The sequence below is a fragment of the Musa acuminata genome, chromosome BXJ3-7 (assembly GCF_036884655.1).
Source record: "Musa acuminata AAA Group cultivar baxijiao chromosome BXJ3-7, Cavendish_Baxijiao_AAA, whole genome shotgun sequence".
Lineage (NCBI taxonomy): Eukaryota > Viridiplantae > Streptophyta > Magnoliopsida > Zingiberales > Musaceae > Musa > Musa acuminata.
Genome location: NC_088355.1, coordinates 40,676,165 through 40,702,137, shown reverse-complemented (window position 1 = coordinate 40,702,137; position 25,973 = coordinate 40,676,165). Strand labels below are relative to the sequence as shown.

Genomic DNA, 25,973 nt, shown 5'->3' with positions numbered 1-25,973 from the left:
TCTCCCTGCTCACGGCGTATGACTCTCTTTGGACGGAGCTAAAGCTTAAAGCTTCTTCGTTCGCTTTTTGCACGAGGACAACTAGTACACCAGTGTCGAGGCCTCAGGGATACTGATGGTCAGTCCATTAACTCAACTCCACGCGCTATACTCATGGCGAGCGACTTTGCTGTTTGAAGATTCTTGAAATTAATATCCATGAAGTACACTATTTTCGAGGATAGAGGTGAGCTAAGCAAGTTTGCGATCAGAAACGAACAATATCTTCCTAAGATGCAGAAGCAAGATGATGTTTGACAGTATACTTTAAGCTCGTAGAGGCTAGCAGAATCCATGGCCGAGTAAAGAGAAGGGGAAGGAGGCTGCCGCTGCTGTTTCTGAACTCGAACTCCTCGTGCTCAGAGCGAAGTCGGGTAGGAAGCTGATTCCGCTTGCATGATTGGGGCCGATGATGCTCGCCTCCGGAGCCGTAGCGAGACCACCGAGCTCAGCATCGTAGCTATGGATGGCAGAAACATCGGGAACAAATGCAAATGGCTTCACTTCCTCGATACTCATCCGATCGCTTCCGGTGCCTAATGTCTCGATCACAGTTTGTTCTGTCCCTGGAACCAGAAGAGAAGGTAGGAGGATGACTCCATCGTTAATTGCATGAGCAGGAGGAGCAGCAGCAGCGGCAACAAGACGCCTCTTCTTCGCTGCTGCAGACTGCTGCTTCTTGGAGATCACGAGCCCGGAGAATGACTCAGGGTCCTCGGCCATTTTGATGAGGAAGGACATCATCTGGTGTGGCCTCCTTTCAGTAGCCTGCAGTCGCCTGCTCATAACCTGTAGCTCCTCGTCGAGGGCCCTCTGCTCCTGCCGCAGCCTATACAGCTCTTGCAGTAGCGTCTTCTCAGCCTCCCCTTCCACGTCTCCCTTCTCCTCACCACTTATGCTGCTGCTGCTGCTGCCTGCACACAGTCCGACATGGCTCTTCTTCGACCGTCGTATGACGTGAGGGAGGAGGTGAATCTGCCCTCGGAGGAACAAGTGGTGAGCGAACTCCCATCTATCCGGATCGACCTTCCTGAATCCCTGAACGCAACAATAGAAGACGGACATGGTGAGCAGATGTGACACGACGGATCCCCGGCGGGAAGAGAAACGGAAGAAGAGACACCGACGTAGGTATTTAGCTGGCGGACGAAGCTGGAGAAGTTGCTGTGCTTGAAATAGGAGGGCAGCAGGAACTGAGAGAAATCGCTGGGATTCACCACCACGAAGCTGTTGTTCCCCTTCCCCCACCGGATCAAGCAGTCCGTCCTCGGATCGTTCGCCATCTCATACGTCTTCGCCACGAAAGGAGCCGCCTGTACTTGGTAGCCAACGCTAGTATTACGAATCTCTTCCATTGCTCACCCAACTCTCTCTCTCTCTCTCTAAGATATAGGCGATATGAGTAATCGAACGAGTCCCTGTTGTCTTTGTGATCTTCCCCAAGACCTTATGGACAGTGGTAACACCTGAAAAGTTGGAATATATAATACTCAGAGACCGATCTGTAGGTTTTGCGGGGCACAGAGAGGGGTCAGCAGGACGGAGACAGTGGACGCGTGTCATCTTCTTGCTCCTCCTGATACTAACTCTACGATCCAGTGGAGCTCACAGAGCACTCAAAATCCTATCTTTATCGTTGCCGATCTTATTATATTGATGAAACCATGATTTTGCGTCTTAGTAATTTGGATTTGGTAAGTAGCACAGTAGATCTCGTGGCCTCTCTCTCTCTCTCTCTCTCTCTCCTCCAAGACTTTAGCTACCCTCATGTGATGGATACAGGAAGGAGCAGTTGCTGTGACGTCCATCTCTGTTTACCAAACAATGGGCAAGGACGAGGAGACGCAAGAGTCGCAAGTCATCCGTGACTGCAGGGTGTGAAGACTCGATATGCTGCTGAGGAGAGAATCGTCTGCAACACAACCGTAAGGATGCTTGTCGTACACCAAAGCACCAATAAATGCTGGTGTCCTCTGTGTGTAAGATTTAAGAATGGTCCTCTTTTACGGGAAGGTCATGTCGAGGCTATGCAACATTCAACCCTATGATATGGAAATGTACGGAGCCACCGTCGGTCGAAGGAGAGAGCGTCGACACTCTGCACTCGCCCACTTCCACCAAACTGAGGCAGATGTTTTGTACTGAAGCTACTGAAATCACCAACTTAATCATTTGATCTTTGTTTCGACTTTGGAGGGTTTGAACATGCAACTATTTTCCTGTTCCTACAAATATCTTCGATTAGGTAGGTAGGCATCCTCCTGCGATAATAATGACAGTCACGATTATAATTTAGCCATATCGGCGACTTATATTTTCTACGTCAAGATTACGTTTTTATTGATTGAATTTTTTACCATCAATAGTATTAGCTTTTGAAAGATGACGATACATCAACATCACATGATTGATACCTTAGTGTTACACAATTGACTTACACTCGATATCTTAGTATCATACGTTCGATATATGTATGACAATATAATGTCATATGTTTGAATCGATTGAACTATTACTATATCCTTGATTCTACACGATACGATCGTGATCATGCCCGAGAGAAACACGAGATTATTTTCTATAGTCAGTGTTGGACATGCGAATAATGATCCTAAGATCCCACTAGGAAAGGTTTCCTTTGATACTTGTAATCTCTAAAGACATTTGAATACTACTTTAGAGCTCCTTTCGAACCTTTCAAATTTCGACATCTTTGTACTCGAATAAACCAGCTATCAATCAAGATCAAATTAAGATAGACATGAAAGAACAAATCACAATCGACTTCGAATCAGTTTCGGATTCGAATAATTAAAAAATGACTTAACAACTCTTGCGCTCTAAATTTATCAGTGAAATGATGCGATTATTAGCTTTCAAGTGTGAGAGGGTGAAATCTTATTGGGATCAAAGTATCACGACGACAAGAGACACTCTCTCTCCTCCACTGACTTTAGCTGATCGGTGCCATGGCATTATTCGAGCGATGATCTAATTTTCCTTCGGACTTGTTTATCGTGAACTCCCATCTCGTGACAGTCCACAAGCCTTCTAACTGCTGTTGCCTCCATTAATTGCTCTATGATCGCGACTGATTGCTACAAGACTTCACCTACACATTAACTGCCTCCAATCCCAAGTGCTTCCTTCTGCTCTACACACCCTGCTAAATCCATGTCGATATGGTACTTCATGTACCAAAGAGGTTCCGTAGACAGTGACCTTCTTCTACTTGGGAGATTTCCCTTAGACAAGATATAAGAACAGACCAATTCTGTAAGGATCAATGAGGATATATCAGCTTGCAGGGACATAACTATGACAAGAAGATGAGTCACACTGGAATTCTCATAAATATAATAACAACTTATGAAGATGAATCCTTTTGTTTTTATTCCTTTGCTAAAATAGGATTTAAATGAAAGTGTTTATGAACTTTCATGTCGTGGTCGAGGAGTCAACACGGTTTGGTCCACGAGCCAATATCCGGAACTCTCGAGGGGTTGGCGATGCTTTTCTCGATCAGACGGTGGACGTGCCGGGGATGAGCTGAGTCGTCGGTCAGGTCAGTCGTGCCTCTAGGGTGGGCGAACTCTTGCATACAGACCCTGGTTAGGGTGTTCTCGAGTTGGGTCCCTTGTAGATTAAGTCAGTAGTCTTCTCCTTTTTCTCCTCTTTTTTTTTATTCTTACCCCTAGCCAGGTGCCGACCAGGGGTTTTTATACTGCTGCCCGAAGATTGATCGTATGTGGATTTGGCACGACGACCGACCCCCGAGTGACTAGATAGTACCTTTGTACGGGCACCACTCGGTGAGCGTAGAATGGCGTTATATGGGGGCCATCCCGAGCTTTCTGGGATGGGACTTACCGAGGGGGCGCCTTCCCGTGCGAGATTCGGTTCGGTGTGGGGAGTCGGTCCTCATGCTGACTTGGTAGCGATGTGACGTGGCATGAGTCATGACGTGGTCGGTGAACCGATTGGTCACCCGATTGTTTTCCCTATATATCTATTAGACTATTGTCCTCAAAACTATTTAACATAACCCAAATATCACACAAAGTTTAACGGGACTTACACCATTAGGTCTATCTGTTGATGTATCCTTTCATCGGATCTTATCCGTCACAAAATGGATATTTCATGATCCATGACTCGAACGGACAAAACCAGGGCTCCCAAAGTCTCAGCAACCCCGGAGCAAAGAATTCTCCCATACGGCGTGCTCATGAGCACAAGACTGCATCCTCAAGTTTGTAGAATTCCATGTCCAACGTCCATCAAACTCCAAGCTTTTGCTCTTAAAGAATCATTTATGGCTGCCTTAGTGCCCACTCCTGCAAAGCTGCTGCGAAAAGATTGCTCATGAGTTCGACCGGACTAGAAGATTTCATAGCTGTACATACTTAGCACTTGGTGTAATGTTTCCTAATCACCATCATAATCCGGAAGGGAAGAAGCAATAGATTGAGGCACTTGTTGATGCTAATAATAGCTAAACTTCACATACTACGTTACATTACATGTACGTAGCAGAAAGAATGGTGCACTCAATGTCCCTTGAGACTCTAAAAGATTGGAAGAGCTTTCCACCGGTAAACCTATCTTAGCTCACATACAATTGATAGAATGAGCACTCATGGCAGTTGAACTGAAAGAAGGTAGGTGACATGTGGTTGCCTCTCTACCCCAAGCTGCACTCTGTTCCCATGCACGGATCTCTCAGACGATGTGCACGCATGTGTGCTGTAGCTACACTTCCCACCCTCTTCCCACCTTCCACTCTATCTACAAGAAACGCAAACATTATATGCTTTCCTCCTCTCCTTAAAGCATCAGCGCCCTTCTCCTTCTTGCTTATTCTGATGCGGAACCAATGGAACCATCACCACACTTCCCTTGTCTCTCACATCAGACTGCATCAGCAAGCGCAGCTCGGTACTGTCCTTCCGACCCCTACAGCCCACCAGAGCAGCAAGCGCAACACTTGTCGTTCGCTTCTGGTGATCCATCGGGCGTCGACTGGGCCTCGCTGCTGTTGCCGAGGCCGACGCAGGAGGGAGAAGGCGAAACGAGGAGGGAGAAGGGAAGGAGTTCCGGGAGGACGAGGAAGGTCGTGAGCAGACCGAGGTTCGCTTTCCGGACGAGGAGCGCCAACGACGTCCTCGACGATGGCTATCGGTGGAGGAAGTACGGCCAGAAGGCGGTCAAGAACAGCATGTTCCCCAGGTTTGGCTTTCTTCCACCCATCCTTAATGTTCTCGGAGATGGTGAGCAGCTTCCCCGGTGTACTGATCCAACATACATGAAATAATCTCAAGAAATCCCATAGTTCATCACAAATCTATGAGACCCATTAGCGAGCCATGCCATATGCGATAGCTTCGAATAGAAAGGAAGAGGAGCACTACAAACATCGACTACATATTGCTATGCACTTCTCCGTTTCATGTCATTCTGATTGATGGAATTTGGTGTTGTGTTGTGAATGAAGAAGCTATTACCGATGTACACATCACACATGCAACGTGAAGAAGCAAGTCCAACGCATGTCCGAGGACACGAGCATCGTCCTCACCACGTACGAAGGAGTTCACAACCATCCATGCGAGAAGTTAATGGAGGCACTGTCTCCTCTACTCAAGCAAGTGCACCTCCTGGCTCCAGTTATGGGAATGCTTTAGCTAGTTCGTGAGGACGAAGATAGACTCGTCATCTACATATTGTGCATACATACTCACCCACACTTGTAATTTGTTTGTGTTTACGATCATGATATATCTATCAATGGGAAATGTAAAATGTGTTCGTTATTTAATACAGCTACTTTTCCTGTATTATTTTATTTGACGGATGCATAAAATTATTAGAAATTGCTTGACAAGAAATATTAATATTTAATTTGTGAACGATTGAGTTAGTGAACTCCTAAGGAAAACAATGGTATGCTTCGTCATCATGTCCACAACAAATGACATGAATCATAAAGATTTATATAGCAAATAGAGATAAAGGAAGGATTAAGATATTAAATTTTAAAAAAAAGAGATATATGAACTTTAAGTTTTATTAGAGATATTATTATGAATATATATATATATATAATATAATATAATATAATGTCACGGTTTTAGTTGGAATTGCTTAAGGCGTGAGGCACCCTTGCGGCAAAGACGCAAACTTAGCTTGCGTTGCTTAAGTCGCGCTTCGCCCTTGCGATTTACGTCCGTAAAGATCAGCCCACTTGCAACATTTCACAGGTCCCGAAGGACATGTAAAAAGATAAAGTTGATTAGTTAGAAGAACGAGCGACGGATAAGTCCCGACGTCTCGTGAAAAGGGGAAGCTTTACAAGTAATTCAGCGAGCACCTTGCGTGCACAAGAGAAAAGAAAGAGAGGTGGAAAACAAAGACTTTAAAAGGTTGAACGAACAACTACAAGTCCACAAACAGCTGGTCACCGAGTGCCGGGTGCGATAACAAGTTCTCGTCAAGGTAACGTGCAAACTTGTGAAAGATTGTTCAATGCCCGACACTATATCGAAGCCCTATCCAGCCCTATCCAGCCCTGTGCCACCTGCGGGGTTCCAAGGTGCTGAAATGACTACGTTTTGTGTGTAGTAATGGGCTACAAAAATCAGCCCGTGGCATGCGAAAACGGAGCTATTTTGGAGCTGTTTTGTTTGGTTCGGTGAGCGGTCACACTGTAGCGCTGTAACTGGTTCGAACTTATATTTTTACAAGCAAAAGAACTTAAAACCAAGCTAAAATATGTTACTAAGCAATTGTACATGTAGACGAGAGCGACGAATAGTTCGTTGAATGGAGTCGTTCAACGGTCCCTTATATATATATATATATATATATATATATATATATATATATATATAAAAGAGATGAACTATTTGGTCGATCGGTAATTGAAATTATCCGCTTTGAACGTTGGGACGCACCGCTTGCCCATGAGATTAAATACTCTTATAAGACTAAATAACCTTATAAGTTCTCCCTCTCCCGTAAGGGAGCCAGGATCGATCCCATGCAGCGTGAATAGGGTTTGAAATTGCCATCTCAGACCGGTTCGGCTTAAGGCTGATCCGGGGACAGTCCGGTTCGACCAGGATGCCACGTGGTTGTCGCATGTGGGTCTGGTGGACATGTAATTTAAGGCGTCCCGCTTCACGCCACGGTCTCTTGTCGCTTCGACCTCACTCGCTTCACCGAAGAGAGCGAGGAGCCCGAGGCCGCTTTGTCGTCGTTCCCCTCGACAACGAAAGGCAAGAAGCAGCGCCGTAGTGTCCAAACCACGCCCTCATCCCTCCCCCTTCGCTTCCGAGTATAAAGGGGAGAGAAGGAGCTGTGGATCGTCTCACCCGCTGGTGCTCGACGCACGTCTCTCCCTCCGTTCCAGGTGAGTCGATCGTCCGCCTCCATTCTCGTGCCCTCGACTCGAATCTATCTCTTAACGCCAAGTGTCACCTGAATCCATGGCGAGGCGTGGTTCGTTGTACATTTCGGCGGGTAGGATCCCGACAAAATCTTGCTGCTTTGGTTGACCTAGTAGTTGCTCACTGCTTCAATGTCGTCCCCTCTCTTTCAATCGCTCTCTTGTGCCTTGGGTGTGCGATCGGAAGCCTTTAAGGTACCACCGACCCTGCCGATGGCCGCCGTAAAAACACTTCATTTTTCAGTGGCAATGGTTATCGAAAGGCCGTACAGTCCCACCTCCGTCAACCCTCTGCGATCCTCACCGTCACAAGCAAACCCTGCACAATTCTTTGTCTGATGTTTGTGCCCAATGTCACTATCATATTTCTTGTTCAGACATATTCTCACTGTAGAGATGTTCTCCCATACTGATCCTTTGATGACAAACAATTAATTCGCAGCTTCTCCCAATATGGATATGTATCCAGAGCAGATCTGAACTCAATTATGATCAGATCAAATAGTTGTTTAGGCAAATATGGCTAGCTGTGTGATTCTCATTTAATGCCCGTGGTAATGTTACTTCCATCTGTGCACACTATGCTTCACCATTACCTACATAGGAAACTGGCTTTTTTCGAGATTAACCTCAGGTTGGAAGGTGAACTTTTGGTGATTATTTAGGACCATCTCTATAAGTCTTGCCACATCTTCTGCCCATAGCATGATTCCAGCTTGACAGCATATAGGATGAGTTTGATAATAGTATATCTGCTCTAGTCCTATAATCAACTCAAACCTCCTCCCACCTCCGATAAGGGACTAAATTGAGGTGTCATATTCGATCATAGAATTATACAAGATTTTATTTTCGGCCATGCATAATCATGTCTTGATACAATCGTTTTTTTTTCCTTTCTGTTTTTCCTTGTTCCAATATGTTGCTATTTTTCTCTTCATAGGTTCGGTTCAAGATGACTTGGTGTACATGAATTTGATTGGGAGGTCTTTTTGTCAGTGCTAGTAGAGTTCCCCTTCTCTGTTGTACCATTGATTCGATGATGTACATGTGGTTTTGCATCTTGCTATTAGTTTCTGTTCTTAACATTGGAGGAGCTCTATCAGATTCAACATATTTAATTGGGCTTGGGAGCTATGACATAACAGGACCAGCAGCTGATGTCAATATGATGGGATATGCTAATGCGGAACAGATTGCCTCTGGCGTCCATTTCAGGCTCAAGGCACGGACATTTATTGTTGCAGAGCCAGGAGGGAATCGTGTTGTTTTCGTGAACCTTGATGCGTGCATGGCATCTCAACTTGTGACGATTAAAGTGCATGAGAGACTAAAGTCAAGGTATTTCAAGCTAAATTTTTTATAGGACAGCTACACTAAGTTCTAAACTCTAAAGTGCTTTGTTAAGTGCCACCACTGAATTTGGGCATTTATATAGCATGAAATGGATCATATATTTCTTCGCAATATTTTTCACCACTGAACTTTATGGCTTTTTGTTGTTGCTGCTTCTGCTTCATAGACTTTTCACTAAAAGCATGTTACACATATAACTTTCTGTAGTGAATAGGACATGATCATGTAGCCTGTTCTTGTAAAGCATAGCATTGCAACAACTAACGGTCCATTACCCAAAACCCTAGTGGTAAGGCATTGTTCAATCAAATAATGCTGATTTCTGATTGTCTTTCATGGTGGTGAAAATTATATGTAGCGATCGAGAATTTTGCAGTAAAAACGAAGGCAGAAATAGAACTGTTATAATTCTTAGTTATTGTCATAAGAATTGACATTTGCAGGAACTCACATTTATGGAGTCAATCTGTGAGTAGATCCATGGTTTGAATATATCTAAATCCACAATTGGCAGTCTGTGCTCATCATGGCAATTTACTTAATACCATGATGATTTTAGTAATATTTAGGGTGTGGATGCCAAGGTATGTAATACCGTACCGGTGTTTCGAGGTTGGCTCGGTATGGTACGGTACCATATACTGCTCGGTACACTAGGACATACCGAGTGGTTTTAAATATTTCTTCCTCTACTGTAGTACCGTAGCAGTGCTACGTATAGCACTGTAGTACTGTAGTAGTGCTACACTGTAGCACTATAGCACGTTCCGTCCAGTAGTAGCCAGTTCGCGTATCGGTATACCGTCGGACTGGTACGTACCGTCCGTACCGGGTGGTACTGTTCAAAATTGCATACCATGGTGGATGCTATCAGTCACCTGAACTTTCTTGGTTTGCATTACATACCTGCTCAGATCTCACATGAAGTCTTTATACTCAAAAGTGAAGAACCATTGGGGGCATTTTGCATGAAAGAGATGGAGACATTTACATTTATCTAACATTACAATAACTAATGGTCCATTATTGAATACCTTAGTAGTAAGGAATTGTGCGATCAAATAATGCTGATTTATGATATCTTTGATGGTGGTGAAAATGACATGATGTAGTAATACAGAATTTTGCAGTAGAAAGGAAAGCAAGATAAAACTTGTTATGGGAAGATATCGTTGATATCTTGCTCAGCCCGATATGGTTCAGACCCGTGTGTGCAAGGTTGTTCGAGGTATCTCCGAGGTGAAAACATCGAGCTCCCAACGCACCACCTGCATGAAGATCAAGGTCGGGAAAGGGTTTCCAATTCGGTTTCTTCGACGCTCAAGTTAGTAACCCCAGGAAAGGGAATGTGGTGATGAATCCTGTAAAGTGACTCCCTGCATTTGCGCTAAAAGTGAGCTTTTATACATGGTCATAAATGGATGGAATATTCTGTAGAATATTCTATGGGGAATTAGCCCTCAACCATCTCTAACAACCTCCATTTGGTCTTTTCTTCACGTGGGTGACAAGGGTTGAGACAGCTTGCAACTGCATCCCTTGGACCTTTGTCCACGTGGGCAGACTGATAGGGGACAGGTTCTGCCTCCTTCTAACCTGAATGTCACACGGAGATCACGTATTGGATGATGATTGATCGAATGATATTCTTCCTATCAGAACTGTTTTAATGCTTGTCATAAGAACTGACATTTGCAAGGAACCTGCATTTATGGAGTCAATCTGTGGGTGCATACACAGTTGAATGCATCTGAAACCACAATTGGCAGTCTGTTCTCATATTGGCAATTTGCCTAATACCATGAGGATTTTAGCAATATTTAGGGTGTGTTTGCTATCAAACACTGAACTTTCTGGTTATGCGGTTTGTATTACATACCTGCTCAGATATCACACGAAATCTTTATACTAGAAATTGAAGAATCATTGGGGCATTCTCCATGAAAGAGATGGAGACATTTACATTGTTTTTTCCTTTAGAAAGATATCTTCCCTTTAGTTGTTTCACTATTGAATGAGTGCTGTTGCAAAGTGGGTTTTCTGATTGATCTCTATACTACACCCCTTTATTCTCTGTGAAACTTTTGGTTGTTGGTTTTTAGTTAATTTACCATTTTAGGATGTACTGATTGTACTGACGGCTTTTAGGCTGCCTGTGGATCGGTGCACATTGATATGAACTCTCGGAGTTCTATGAGTGTAAGAGTCTAAGATTAAATATTGCTTCATTGCTGCTTCTTTGTAATACCAGAATTACAGATCGAATTACATCGTCTCAGTGATTCTGGCTTTTAGGTCGTGATAGCGGCACCGTTTTTATATAACTTACAAACACATGGAATAAAATATTACACTCATGTTGGGTTCACTTATATTGTTGGTCTTTTTTATTTGACCAATTTTGTTTACTGATACATGAAGAAAGCTCTACACAACTTTCATGTAACTATCACTCTGGCATTTAAATTGAAGCCTTTTTTTCTGGAGTTGATAGTGTAGCTTTGGGAATTCATCCATATATCAGTCATGTACATATACTGCAATGTTGGTCTAGTGACATTTACTTGAATATCATATGTAACTATTCCTATACTTGAATCTTTCCATTGACTTAAATGTTTCAAATTTTCAGCTTATCCCCATATTGGCAAATAGTGAGCTGTGTTTACTTTCTGGCAGGTATGGGAACATGTATAATGAAAAAAATGTAGCCATCAGTGGAATTCATACACATAGTGGTCCTGGGGGTTACCTCCAATATGTTGTGTATATTGTAACATCTCTTGGATTCGTTAGGCAATCATTTGATGCCATTGTTGATGGCATCGAGCAGAGCATCATAGAAGCCCATGAAAATCTCCGACCTGGGAATATCTTTGTTAACAATGGTAATGAAGTCTCTCATGTTTCATGTTGGTTGTTTTTGTTTAGATAACCATAGAAAGTATGCCTAATTTCTGTATTAAATCTACTATTAAAATTTGTTTAGAGAAACAAATTAGAGCATGCAGGCATTTTCATATTAGCCATGAGCAACTTGTAACTGTACTTATCTGCATGTTCGTGCATAATGCAGTTACTTATTTTCTTTTTCAGGAGAGCTCTTGGATGCTAGCATAAATCGTAGTCCTAGTGCCTACCTAAATAATCCGGCTATAGAGCGAAGCCACTATAAGTATGATGTTGACAAAGAAATGACTTTGTTGAAGTTCGTAGATGAAAAATGGGGTGCTGTTGGGAGTTTTAACTGGTTTGCTACTCATGGTACCTCAATGAGTCGTACAAACTCTTTGATTAGTGGAGATAACAAAGGAGCTGCTGCACGATTTATGGAGGATTGGGCAGAACAGGAAGGTCTTCCAAAAGGAAGTGACAGTAGATATCATGGTGCAGTTGTGACTGGACCCAGACATAGCAGATTTTATCGAAGAGTTTCAATCATCATTCCTCAGCCACATGAGAATGGTATGTTTTGATATGCTCTACATTCTTCTAGTCAATCTATGTACTAAAATTTACCTACAATGTCTAGATTCTTTCTCCCAATCCTTTGACTTTGTACAAATCCTTTGCAGTTTATGAGTTAGAGCAGCTGGCATCCTCTTTCCCGGCATCAGGTGGAAGGCATTTAGCAAGTTCTAAAAGTGTCTCACAACGTGTTCGAGATAGGCAAGATGGCAAACCTAAATTTGTATCAGCGTTTTGCCAATCAAATTGTGGAGATGTAAGTCCGAATGTGCTTGGGGCATTCTGCATCGATACTGGACTCCCTTGTGATTTCAATCACAGTACCTGTAATGGGAAGAATGAACTTTGCTATGGACGAGGCCCAGGGTATCCATACTTAATTTTCCAGTCCTTTAACTTTTATGTACTAAAATTCATAAACTGTTAATCCCTTGGATCTGGTTCATCTGTCAGATACCCAGATGAATTTGAAAGCACAAGGATCATTGGTGACAGGCAATTTGTTAAGGCTGTTGAACTCTTTGATACAGCTTCTGAGCTGGTAAAAGGAAAAGTCGACTATCGACAGACCTACTTAGATTTCTCAAAGCTACAGGTCACCCTTACAGATGGAGATCAAAAGGTTGTTAAAACATGCCCTGCGGCCATGGGGTTTGCTTTTGCTGCAGGAACCACAGATGGTCCTGGAATGTTTGATTTTAAGCAAGGGGATGACAAGGTTCGTCATGAGGAATTAGTCTTTATCATTTTCGTTAAGCATGTTGGATAACTATTTAAACAGTAATCATTAATGCTGCTTCAGGGTAATGCTTTCTGGAAATTAGTGAGGAACATACTGAAAACACCTAGCCAGGAGCAAATTGCTTGTCAACAGCCAAAGCCAATTTTACTTGACACTGGTGACATGAATGTACCATATGATTGGGCGGTGAGCTTCATCTTATGCTTCAAAGTTCTTTGATCTACTGCATACAGGAGTCTGTTAATAAATATTTGACCATAAGTAGAAAGTCTTGCCCATTGGTTATCCATATCAAGCAAAAATGTTAGTTGTATTGCCTTTACTTGATTCGATTCCCCTTCATAAGTATGGCATCTGCAATATAGGTTTAAAAAAAAACAGAATAAAATATTTGACTGTAAGAAAAGGTTTTTCAATAGTTATCTGTCGGATGATCTTTATCTCTGAGATGTTGAAACATGGATTTTCTTTTCTCTTTCCTGATATTTGTTAAAGAAGCTATATCCAATGACTAATATTAATATTGAATGAAGATTTTGATGAAATTGATATATGACAACAGGACAAGTGATCTACATTCAGAATGTATCGTAACCATCAACTAAATAGGCATTCTTTCTTCTGAGAAGACACTATTGAATGTGTTTCTGCATCAATTTCAGTCGGATAACTATCCATATAACTGATGGCTGTTTTACAATGGCTATGTGGATACTTGCATTTGCTGTGATTGTAATCATTCAATGGCCTGGCTTCTTGCTGTTTCTACATTAATGAATATAACCTTCCATTTTTTATTATTGCTGATATTTTCTTTTCCCTTCCAGCCTTCAATACTTCCAGTACAAATAATCCGAATAGGACAGGTGGTCATCCTCTGTGTCCCTGGAGGTATATACTTATTATGTTTTTTGGCACATAGAAAGAATTGCAATCTTGGCATGTATTTAGAAAAATATATGCTTTATCTATAATTTCTTTGCCATACCATAAAGCTTTTGAGATAGAAAATTTCTCTTGTTTATTATTTTTACATATTCAGTATTTACTTTTGCAGATATGTTAGTTTTTTTATCCTTAAAATACTCCTAGGTCAGGTGGAGTTTTGGAAGAGTTATGAATTATCTGTGTTTTCTCTCTCTTTCTCTCTCTCTCTCTCTCTCTCTCTGCAGAGTTTACTACAATGGCTGGAAGGCGTCTCCGAGATGCGGTGCGAACAGTACTTATCAGTGACGGCAGTGGTGAATTTGGTAGTAATGTTCAGATTGTCATTGCTGGGCTGTCAAACACATACTCACAATATGTGACCACATTTGAGGAGTACCAGATCCAAAGATATGAGGTGCACTAAATGAGAAGCTATGCCAATATTAGTTCATTTTCACATAGCAACTATTTCTTTTAAAGCATTCTTTTATCGTCTACATTTATCCATCCAGTCATCCTTAGCCTTTCTAAGATCCAAAATTTTATCAGTTTTAACCTGCCAGCACTAATCGTATACCATTCATTTTGTTATCTTTGACATGTTACTTTTCAATCTAGAATGAGTTGTTAGAAAACCAACAACAACAACAACAACAAGACCGAAAGTCCCAACCATTTGAGGTCGGCTGCGAAAACCATCTTTAAATTTTTGATATGTATGCCTCTGTTTGTACTAGTGTGTCGAAGAAGCCAATCGGAAACCAGTAATATCAATCTTATCCTTTTGCACTGTTGTATTCCCAATAAATATACATTGCTTAGTCACAGACTTTATAAACCACAAAGCTCTTCTAAGCTTTGTGCTATTATTTCCATTTTTCATGCGATCTACTTTAATGTTATTATAGTTTGAACATTCTTACATTAAATCTCTTATTTTGTTCTGTAGGGAGCATCAACACTATATGGTCCACACACACTCAGTGGTTACATTCAGGAGTTCAAAAAACTTGCTTCAGCCCTTCTAAATGGCAAAAGCTTTGGATCAGACTTGCAACCTCCGGATCTCTTGGACAAACAAATCAGTCTTCTTCCTCCTGTTGTCATGGACGCAACACCAGCTGGCGTTAAGTTTGGTGACACCAGCGCAGATGTTCCTGAAAACTCTACGTTCCGGCCCGGCGACATGGCGACGGCCACATTCTGGTCTGCTTGCCCGAGGAACGACCTCCTGACTAAGGGTACATTCTCTCTGGTGGAGTTCTTAGACAGCAGCACTTGGGTTCCTGCGTATGACGATGATGATTTCAGCTTGCGCTTTAAGTGGTCTCGGCCTTCGCAGCTCAGTTCTTATAGCCATGCAACGCTGGAATGGCGAATCCCTGAATCGGCTACTGCGGGCGTCTATCGATTGAGGCATTTTGGTGCGTCGAAGAGTCTGCTTGGGAAAATTAGCCATTTCACTGGCACTTCTCGCGCCTTTGTTGTGCTTTAGCAAGCTTACTGCATCCCCATTAGCTGGCTGTCTTGTCACCTCATCAATAATGCAGTAGCTGAAATCTTTTGCAGCCACTTGAGGTACAAAGTTCACTTGATGTTCCGCTTGATTGCATAAAGGTCGAAGCGTTGCTGAGTACATTTTGCTGCCTTGGTATTGTACAGTTCCTTTGGTGGGGCTTTTGACATGGTGGTGTGTGTCCGAACACGCAGAACGCGACAAGACATGGACTGTCGGTGCAACGGTCCGTACATGTCGAAGAGCAGCGGCAGCCTCATCTTATCCTCTCCTTGCAGTGGTGACATGAGTGCCGCCACCATCTTTCTCGTCTTCCTGCGCTACTCGCTTCGTTTAGGGCTAGCAAAAGGGAGGTAATTAAGGCGATGAAGGAGGCGGTGGTGTTGTACCCAGTGCCCGGCATCGGCCACCTGGTGCCCATGTTGGAGCTGGCCAAGCTCTTCCTCCTCCACGACTTCTCCGTCACCGTTGTCCTCATGGACACCCCTATCAACCACCCTTCCATCGACTCCGTCATCGCCCGCGTCTCCTCCGCCCACCCCTCCATCTCCTTCCACCGCCTCCCGCCTGTCTCCTCTGTTCCCGACCCGGAAGCCGTGTTCACCGTCCGCTTGTTGGACGTCGTTCGCCTCAACAACACGCAGTTTCTCCACTTCGTCGCCGCCCATTCCCAGACCTACGAAATCCGCGCCGTCGTCCTCGACTTCTTCTGCACCGACGCAGACGTCACCGCCGAGCTCCCCCTCCCCTCCTACCTCTTCTGGACCTCGGGCGCCGCCGATCTTGCAACTTTCCTCTACTTCCCGACCCTCCACTTCGCCACCCACCTCAGCTTCAAGGACCTCGACGACGCCCCGCTCCACATCCCGGGGCTGCCGCCGGTCCCCGCCTCCCACATGCCTCCCGACGCGTTGGACCGCAACAGAGAATCCTATAAGAGATTGCTGCTCATCGCCGAACGCGGGCCGAACGCCGACGGATTGCTGATCAATACGTTCGAATCCATGGAGGTTCAGGCGGTTAGGGCCCTCCAGGATGTTGCTTTCATTCCGGGCCGTCGGATGCCGCCGGTCTACTGCATTGGGCCGTTGGTCGCGGACTGGAGCGGAGACGACGACCGAGGTGTAAAGGAAGAAAAGGCGGAGTGCGTGGCGTGGTTGGACGCGCAGCCGCGAGGGAGCGTGGTGTTCCTCTGCTTCGGAAGCATGGGCACCTTCCGTGCAGAGCAGTTGATGGAGATCGCCGCCGGCTTGGAGAGGAGCGGGCAGCGGTTCCTGTGGGTGGTGCGAGCCCCGGAGGCCGAGAGCGTAGAGCACCAGGTGTCGGAGCCACTAACCGAATCGGACCTGGAGACTCTGTTGCCCGAAGGTTTCTTGGAGCGGACGAGGCAGAGGGGGTTGGTGGTGAAGTCGTGGGCACCGCAGGTGGAGGTGCTGAACCACCGGGCCGTGGGCGGATTCGTAACCCACTGTGGGTGGAACTCGGTGATGGAGGCCATCATGGCCGGGGTGGCGATGGTGGCGTGGCCGCTGTACGCGGAGCAGAAGCTGAACAAGGTGTTCCTGGTGGACCAGATGCGAATGGCGGTGGCGATGGAGGGCTACGACAAGGAACTGGTGGCGGCGGAGGAAGTGGAGGCCAAGATCAGGTGGCTGATAGAGTCGGAGGGAGGGCAGGAGCTGAGGGCGCGGGCGGTGGCGATGAAGGAGACGGCGGCGGAGGCAAGGAGAGAAGGGGGTTCGTCTCAGCGGGCGTGGCTAGAAGTTGTGAAACCGTTGAAGGCTTCTTCATGGAATTAACGGATAACGATTTGTGGTCGATAGAAGGAGAGACTTATTATTTAGTCCCTCATAAAGATAATCCTTTATAACAAATAATAAAATATTATTTTTATTATTTAGGATCTTAGTATTATTTTTTTTATTTTTCTCGTAATACCATTTAATCCTCGCTACCAACGTCATTTCACTTATTGCCACCGTTGTTTGTCGACGTCGCTTGACCTTTTTATAATCTCTTATTTCTTTCGTATTGTTAACTTCACTTCACTTATTATCATCATTGTTTGTACTCGCTCAGTTATTATCCTAAAAAAAAAAAATACATTTGTCTTAAAAATATTTAAAAATTTTAAAATAAATTATAAATAGTGAAAATTGAAAAATAAAATCGTAAATAATAATCTTTTATTTTTATCATGCATAGTAGAATGATAATAATATTCTTCAAAGTTATTTTAATGACAAAAAATTATATTCTTTAGGTATGGGAAAAAAAATTTTCATTCGATATAATTCTTTAAAAAAATTATTTTCACTTTTTATCGGAGAACATTTCTGTTTGAATTTTTATACCATTTTTGTCTTTAGAAAGTTATGGGTCTAATGCAACTCCTCGACGATTAAATAAAGGTTGTTCGTCTATGCTAATGCGGTTGAAAGCATGGAGTTCGACAATGGCAAAGCGTGAGGAGGGATTCGTCGTCATCGCTCCACGATGACTCCTTGTCTTCGGATTTGAATGACAAGAAATCCTCTAAGCCGTTTGCTGCCAATGTCAACGTCATTTTGGCTGAGATCTATCACCTCTTTGAATGAGAGAAGTCATCCTCCATGTCTCGACTATCGGTAAATGTACTAATCCTCTTTTTGTTACTGATAAAAAAGATTTTGTTAATAATCTATCTCAAAAATATTGGTTTGATAAAGATCCCATTTGCTTCGTTCATTGAGTTGAGATCGGTAGGTTTAGGTTTTGTAAGATGTCAATCTTCTTTCCTATTTTAAGTAATTCCTACTCACAGAAACCCCTAATTGGACATTCGACACCTTATTGACATTATTCGAGAAACAACCTAATTCGTGATCGGTTAACCTTTTCTATATGATCAAACTAGTTGAGAATGCATATGAACAATTTGATAGATCACATTGTTCTCCTCCTCCTGGAATGAGACCTGTTGGGGGTACGATTAGCTAATAGTTCGATGGTAAAATGACTAATTCTTCCCATGGAGGAATAAGGTGGTCTCGGCCATGACGCTTGGCTTGGTGGGGGCGATGGCCGAGCTCATTAACTACTATCTACTCACCTTGTTATGTCGCTACCTCATCATATTCCTTTGATCCAACGCAACCACCTCGATCAACATGTGATCTTCTCTGTGATTTATGTGGTGCTTTCTTTTGTAGGTCCCCATCGCATGTTCCATTGCAAATGATAAGGAATATTTTAACACCAGTCACAGGTTGCTAGTTGGCAGTCGTCATGGAGTCAGTTTGAAAGATAGTTCGACTCCCGTTTGATATATAAAAAGGTTGAGATGGCGGGTGATTGGCACACAGGACTATGCGGATTGGCATTGCACTACAGGAGCCTGGATAGACCGACTTATGGTATAGGGAGTGTATGGGTCAGTCGCTCGCCAGATCGATTGGCCTCCTAAACCTAACAAAGGCCTTGTAGTCAATGATCGCCACTTCTCGATACCTCAATATCATGCTTTGCTCAACCTCCAACATCTCCTTCAAACCTAGAACCTACTCAATCATACTTATGGCCTGCTCATTGGCCACGGTAATTTGCTCAATAAGCTTCGAATTGTACATCCTTATTGATTCCAGCTCTTGGGTTAAGTCACAATAGCTTATCCTCCATGTTCTAATTGTTGCTCTGAACCACTTTCAACTATTCAATGTGGTCAATAAGATGTCACTATGCCTTCCATATCTGTCTCACTACCTCAACCCCCTAAGCCTTTGCCTTGATAATAAGCATTGGGTCTCTCCTCTCCTTCTTTAGCCCTTCAATCTCCTCATGAAGATTGTTAATCTTAAGGGACTACTGGTGAATGACAAAGCTGACATTTCATATGCAGTCAATAAGAGTCATGACGTGATTCTACAAATCAAAGATAAAGAGGTGAGCAACAAGGAATTGAAGGGCTCATCCATGACTTAACTTATTAGTATTTTATTATGACAGCCTATGTTGATCGAGGAATGATAAATCTACTTTGCCATCCCCGAGCATAAGGACCTCCAGTAGTATTGTTTCATAACTCCGCCATCACCCCATAATTTTGCCCCTCTTGTAGACCTTCCCATCTTGGCTGCAACGTTACATCTGGAATTGGGTTTGACAGGTTGGATATCTCCAATGTTGCGACGAGCAATGACTTGCCCTTATATAGGTCAAGCATTGACATATGCCTCTCTCCTCTTTTTCCCAAGGAGGACCTTTGAGCTTTGGGGGCCTTTTGAAAACATCGACACCTTGGAGGCAAGAGGCACTTCGTTTGATTCATTCTTGAGAATCTCCTTTGCTCCAGTTCCTTATCCCGCCAAGGGTGGGGTACCTTCCTCATGATCTTCTTCTTTAACTTATGGTACTAAAAGGATAACTGAATCAAGTTGGGCCTAATGTCTTGATTAATGGCTTGCAAATAGTAGCCAGAGGAGCCAAAGAGGCCACCATCGTGCCCGTAGAGGAACTATTTCTCTTTTTCTTCAATGCTCAAAGATCCATACCTCCAAGAGATCAAAGTCACAAGACTACATGGGTTAATTTTTTTAAGTTAAAAAAGAAGTGAGAAGACATGGTGTTTAAGTTATATCTTAAGGAGCCAAGTTGAGACCCACGTTAATCAGTCAGTCCTCATCTATCCTCAAGTTAAGAAGGGAGTATATCTTTCAATTGAAGTACTTGATCCACCTCTCAATCCGATAATAAGGGAAGTATGTTATCTCTAAAGTGTGTTGACCAAGCAAGACTAAGCAAGTAGTAGCTGCTTTTCCCTTGTATAGCCAAAAGCATGCAACAAAGGATTTGCAGATCAGGATAATACCAATGCGCTAGCATTCCTTAATAAACACTACTAAGTAGCACCACAAGTTGGGCACTATCTATGAGAGTGATATTCTCCAACATTAGAGGTAAGACACAATCATCATATGGAGGGAAAAATGAAGTCCCGCCTTTAAAGAATCAAAAGACAAGGAAAAAAACCTGAACATGGCGTCAAATGGGCAATGATTGGGCTAAGGGGTTTGTAGATCAAACTCGACCGGGATAGTGTACGTGGTCCGCAAGTTGTTCAGGAGTTGTGTATTTACTACTAAGCCTTTATTGTATATATTTTTCATGAACTCTTAAGTCTAAAAAATTCTTAGGGTTCATAGGAGCTGACTCCCCTAATGAGGAAGAACTTAGAACTTTCTCCACTCTTAGGCTATCCAAGGATGGAGCATCAACCTCCTTGATCATTCACTGACTATGAGATTGGGAGGAGCCTGTGTGAAAAAGGAAAGACATCTTAACCTATGGAGGTAGAAGCATGGGATATCGGGTGTCATAGAGCTGAAGTGCCAAGAGAATGAAGCACCCAAGAACTAACCTACCTAGTAGAAAAGAATCAAGGCTATATAGAGAGGGTTCCTAAGGAGGGCTATGGAGGTTCAAATGGGGGAATGAGTCTTACCCTCATGGTTAAAGGGGATTTTTACGAAGGGGGTTGATCTCTCTTCTCTCGTATCGAAGACAAATGTCTTTTTTTGGGTCAAATCTAAAAAGGATATTAATTGATGAAGGGGCATCTCATAAGAGTGTAAAAGTGACTGATATGGGAAGACCACCTCGAATAGTGCAAAAATGATCGATGTGCGAAGATCACATCGGAGAATGCAAAAGTAACCAATCAATATATGAAGATTACCTCAAAGAATGCAAAAATGATTGATATGTGAAAAACCCAACCTACGTTAAAAGAATCCCACAATAGTAGGATACACAAGATAAAATATGCTCGAGACAAATGAGTTAAGAAAACTCAACCTACATCAGAAGAAATCTATCATGGTGGGAGACACAAGATAAAATATGCATAAGACATATGAGTTGGGAAAACCGACTCACGTTAGAAGAAATTTGCCATAGCATGAGGCATAAGACAAAATGTGTTTGAGGCGTGTAAGGTAGGAAAACTTGACCCATATCACTCGAAATCCACCATGGCGGGAAGCACAAAACAAAATATGCCTAAGGCACATGAATCAAGAAAACCTAATCTGCATCAGAAGAAACCTGCTATGGCAGGAGACACAAGACAAAATGTGCCTATAGCATGTGAAGCAGAGAGGTTGGGAAACCTGACCCTCACCTTAGTATGATACTCAACCTCGTCTGACCAAGGTACATCCCTCGATGATATGAGAGACAAGTTAATGATAGTTCACCACTAATAGTGCTCATGCATAATGAAGTAGAAGTGTCGAATGAATTAGACATGCCACCATGTTGGCAATGGATTGAAAAGCCATAAGCTTGACATGTCAAATGAACTAGACGCTATACTTTAGATCCCTCTTACGAGAGCCCTAGAGCATGCCTTGGGGGGTGGGGGCGCAAATAATAAGGAGTACATCGTCGGTAAATCGTCATTCAATACAAGTTCATCATGTGGTGTCCAGAGTAGAAGGAGAAGACGCAGACTACTATATGGTCATCTGCCCACATTACCAACGGTTCAAGACAAATGTTTATAGGTTGTCATTCTCTTATTGCCCGCATGGATAAAAGGCCAAGGGCAGGTTGTTAGAGGATATCTTCTCGTAGAATATTTCATAAAATATTTTATCATTTTTATAACCAAATATAAAAATTTATCTTTAACACAATGAAAAGATAATCACATTTTTATCATTCACGTTCATACTCATATACCTTCGGTTATTAACCTAAGTGACGAAGGAACCAGATCGGAAAGCCTCTATCGACCTTAGTGTTTACGTAAGTTGTATCTTTAGAGCTTGACATTTTCACCTCAAAGACACCTTAGATAACCCTACGTATACGGGTCTGGACCACGTTCAACTAATAAGGATATCAACAACTCATTTCGATGACATGTTTCATATGAATTTTTTAAAGATACTATAATTATCTAGTTTATCTCTGACGTAAGAGTACCGAAGCAAGATGGGACGATGATCACCGTGATCCTACATCGATTACATTACAAATTGTTTTGGCAGTTAATGCAATTTTTCTCTTGTATATTGAGATGCCGATATATTTTGTTTTTTTCGTACAGTCAACATAATGTATCATTGACAACAATTTCAAGTGTCACATAGATCTTGTAGTTTTTTATATACATGTTATGCGACAATCACAGATATTACTAGATTTCTCTCTGCTATATATATATCATATATTAATTCTTGCTAGCATCATCCGATGCTTTTGACAGTGACTGTATGAAATCCATATCCGTAGGTGATTCTTCATCATTGTAATGATGGTGATTATAAAGAAAACGGGAAAGCTGAAACTGATGAGGGTAATAATGACGATATGACGCGTCACGACGTCAGCCACGCTTGGACGACACTCTGCCCAAAGAGGGCAATAATGCCGACGCGATGTGCGCTGACGTCACCCGCTCTCAGACAACGACTTCAATGTTGTCTGACCCAACATGCTTGGCCGAGGCAGAGGAGAACGACGACCGAGGCACGCCCATGCCCTGCGGCAGTTCGGTTCTTCACGTAACGCCAACGACAATATCAGACGCCATCAGAGGTACGATCCTGCTCCTGCGGGCAAGCACATCAGGTAACACTAAATTTCCCTATAAATACCCTCGAGTTCTAAACGATGAGGGGGGAGAAAAAAAACAGACAGAAGAACATACCACTTCCCATCACTAACTTGATCGTCGGAGGGGTTGGGCTGAGCTTCCGACCCGACCTGTGTGCAGGTACAAGGGCGGGGTTACTTCTTCCCGGCGCTGCGGAAAAGCTTCCCTCCCGACGCAACGTCCCGACCGGACCACCGTAATCGACCACCTCAGCGGTCTCAAGAAACGCCGTACGAGGTCCCCGTTCATTCGGACCCGAACCAAACCGTGTTGGTCCCGAGATCACGGCATAAAGTTTCAGGTCTCACCAAGTCATTCGGACCCGAACAGAAACCACGTCAACAACAGATGCAAGACCCTCCCTGATAATTGATAGCACTCACCAAGCAACATAAAGCAGAGAGGTGACTGTGATCGCGCTGTTCAAGCAGCAAAAGCATCGACACCAATGTTTCAGGTCTAAAGGCTGTGTGTTTTGGCAATTTCTTCTTCTTTGCAGTCACCACAACTTTCAGATGCTCTGCTGCATCAACACTTGTAGTGGGCGCTCACTTACAGCTGCAAGTTGCACTGTTCACAATGCGATGAATTGTCCAGAGAGGAACAGTGATGAGTAGGCCCCACAACGCCACATCATATATCATCAATTGCTGCTGACGAGTCGTAGTAATGCTTTGTCGACATTCCCGTGAAACCTATTCAATGCTCCCGAATCCGCACTTCATTAACTCGTCACCCTTCCCCTCCTCGTGACCGCACTAAATTCCCAGGCTTACGTGGCCCAACTCCCCTGCCAGCCCAAATCGTATATATCCACGACGTTCGCATGTCCCTTCCCTTCCATACACCGTTCAACCATGGCTCCCATCGTGCTTCTTCTTCTTCTTCTGATGGCGCCTCTCCCGCCCTCCTCGTCCGAATTCACCGTCGTGATGCCGGACTCGTCGGCCCTCGTCGACGCGCCGCAGACGGGATTCTCCGACAGCGCCAGGACCGACCCGGCCGAGCAGCGGGCGGTGTACGAGATCATGGAGGCGACGGGCAACGGCTGGGCCACGTCCATCCCCGACGTGTGCCGCGGCCGCTGGCACGGCATCGAGTGCATGCCCGACACCAACGACGTCTACCACGTCGTCTCCCTCTCCTTCGGCGCCCTCTCCGACGACACCGCCTTCCCCACCTGCGACCCCGCCCGGTCCTCCCTCTCCCCCGCCCTCCTCGCCCTCCCGCACCTCCGCTCCCTCTTCTTCTACCGCTGCTTCACCGGCAGCCCTCAGCCCGTCCCCGCCTTCCTCGGCCGCCTCGGCCCCACCCTCCGCTCCCTCGTCCTCCGCGAGAACGCCCACACGGGCCCCATCCCGGCCGAGCTCGGCAACCTCACTTCCCTTCGGGTGCTCGATCTCCACGGGAACCATCTCAGCTCTTCTGTTCCCCCGTCGCTTCAACTCCTGAGGAATCTCCAGTTACTGGATTTGAGTCACAACCAGCTCTACGGCCCAGTTCCTGAGCTCAACCTTCCCTCCTTGACCGTCATGGATCTCAGCCGTAACCTCCTCCATGGCCGGATTCCAACTTCTTTCGGGCGGTGGGATTCCCTCGTCAAGATGGACCTGAGTCGAAATCGCTTCTCTGGTTCGATTCCAGACTCTCTCTGCGACCTACAGAACCTGGTTTTACTCGATCTGAGTCACAATCGCCTCGCCGGCCCTCTCCCACGCTCTCTCGGTGGGTTGAGGTCGCTAACAGCGTTGATCCTCACAGGCAATCCGATGAGCTCAGCGATGATTCCCAAGGACGCATTTGCAGGGCTCGCAGCGTTGAACACACTCATTCTATCCAACATGGGGCTACAAGGATCCATACCCGAGTCCATCGGAGAACTGGGAAGCCTTCGGGTACTTCATCTCGACGGGAACAAGCTGAACGGTTCCATACCTAAAAGCTTTCAGAAGCTACAGAAGCTGACCGAGTTGAGGGTGAACGACAACCAGCTCATGGGGCCCATCCCCATCGGCAGGGAGATGCTGTGGAAGATGGGGAAGAAGCTGAGGCTCTACAACAACTCGGGACTGTGTTACGACATGAGATATGGAAGATACGAGGGGATCGAGTCGATGTCGGGCATCAGTTACTGCGAGACGGAGAGCAAAGATGCTGCGAGTGCGAGGAGTCATACGACGAAGCATTACTTGTCGTCCACGTCGAGGGACGGCGGTCATGGCCGGCCCTCCAGTTTAAGCTCTTCCGGCGCGGCCCGTAAACTCCACCTCTCCCAAGAAGAGCTTGTCGATCTGATCGCACCGCTGCTCGTCTCTCTTCTTGTGTTCTTGTAGCCGTCGCTGTGGCAAAAGTCCTGCACGCAAAGACTGCGTCTTCGCTTGCGGCGAGGAATCAACCAACCGCTGTAAATTTCCCAGTCAAAGGAACGCGGTGGGGGCTGCACGCAGTTGGATTCTCTTTCAAGCCAAGATTCTGAAGCCAACGAGAAGGGTTAGCTCCGTGGGGGGACTGCGACAGCACAGCGGCTTGTTCTACCCCTGCGTCGACAAGCTGGCCAGAGCTCTCTCTTCTGCTCACCCATCGATTAACCCTCCTCTGCAGGAACACACGGCTGGTCTCTGTTTCCTTCAGAGGAAGAAGAAAACTGTACTTTCTCCATAGGAGCATATGATTCTTCGATTGCGAAGGAAGAACTATATGGTTCCGTGGCTTCCGTCACTCACAATGCTGTCGAGTCAGGAGCCAAATCTGGTGGCTTAGCACCACTATCAATGTGCTTGCCGTCGTCTTGCCGCCACCACACGCCCAGCGATTGATTTGGTACTTTGCCACCACGGAG

At 44.6% G+C, this 25,973-nt stretch overlaps 4 protein-coding genes and 1 long non-coding RNA gene across 5 annotated transcripts; 4 read left to right on the top strand and 1 right to left on the bottom strand.

The window, feature by feature from the left end:
• Positions 1–165: 165 nt before the first annotated feature.
• LOC135643218 (heat stress transcription factor C-1b-like) lies at positions 166–1,478 on the bottom strand. The gene is made up of 2 exons (XM_065159919.1): positions 1,167–1,478; positions 166–1,077 (listed from the first exon to the last, which is right to left on the bottom strand). The coding sequence occupies exons 1-2, from the start codon at positions 1,392–1,394 to the stop codon at positions 322–324; spliced, it is 984 nt and encodes a 327-aa protein (XP_065015991.1). The 5' UTR covers positions 1,395–1,478; the 3' UTR covers positions 166–321.
• On the top strand, positions 1,477–2,224 carry LOC135643219 (uncharacterized). Its single transcript, XR_010498175.1, has 2 exons — positions 1,477–1,733; positions 1,822–2,224. It is a non-coding gene; the product is annotated as an uncharacterized LOC135643219 (long non-coding RNA).
• A 4,842-nt stretch (positions 2,225–7,066) lies between these two features.
• On the top strand, positions 7,067–15,474 carry LOC135643214 (neutral ceramidase-like). The gene is made up of 10 exons (XM_065159916.1): positions 7,067–7,450; positions 8,430–8,827; positions 11,522–11,730; positions 11,939–12,307; positions 12,418–12,676; positions 12,764–13,028; positions 13,113–13,238; positions 13,880–13,943; positions 14,225–14,394; positions 14,929–15,474. Exons 2-10 carry the CDS (start codon positions 8,526–8,528, stop codon positions 15,472–15,474), a joined length of 2,310 nt encoding a protein of 769 aa, XP_065015988.1. The 5' UTR covers positions 7,067–7,450; positions 8,430–8,525.
• Positions 15,475–15,860: 386 nt separating this feature from the next.
• On the top strand, positions 15,861–17,400 carry LOC135643216 (anthocyanidin 5,3-O-glucosyltransferase-like). The gene has a single exon (XM_065159917.1). It carries the CDS (start codon positions 15,861–15,863, stop codon positions 17,292–17,294), a length of 1,434 nt encoding a protein of 477 aa, XP_065015989.1. The 3' UTR covers positions 17,295–17,400.
• A 6,170-nt stretch (positions 17,401–23,570) lies between these two features.
• Positions 23,571–25,926, top strand: LOC103993016 (protein TOO MANY MOUTHS). Its single transcript, XM_018828912.2, has one exon. The coding sequence runs from the start codon at positions 23,992–23,994 to the stop codon at positions 25,465–25,467; it is 1,476 nt and encodes a 491-aa protein (XP_018684457.2). The 5' UTR covers positions 23,571–23,991; the 3' UTR covers positions 25,468–25,926.
• The last annotated feature ends 47 nt before the right edge of the window (positions 25,927–25,973 follow it).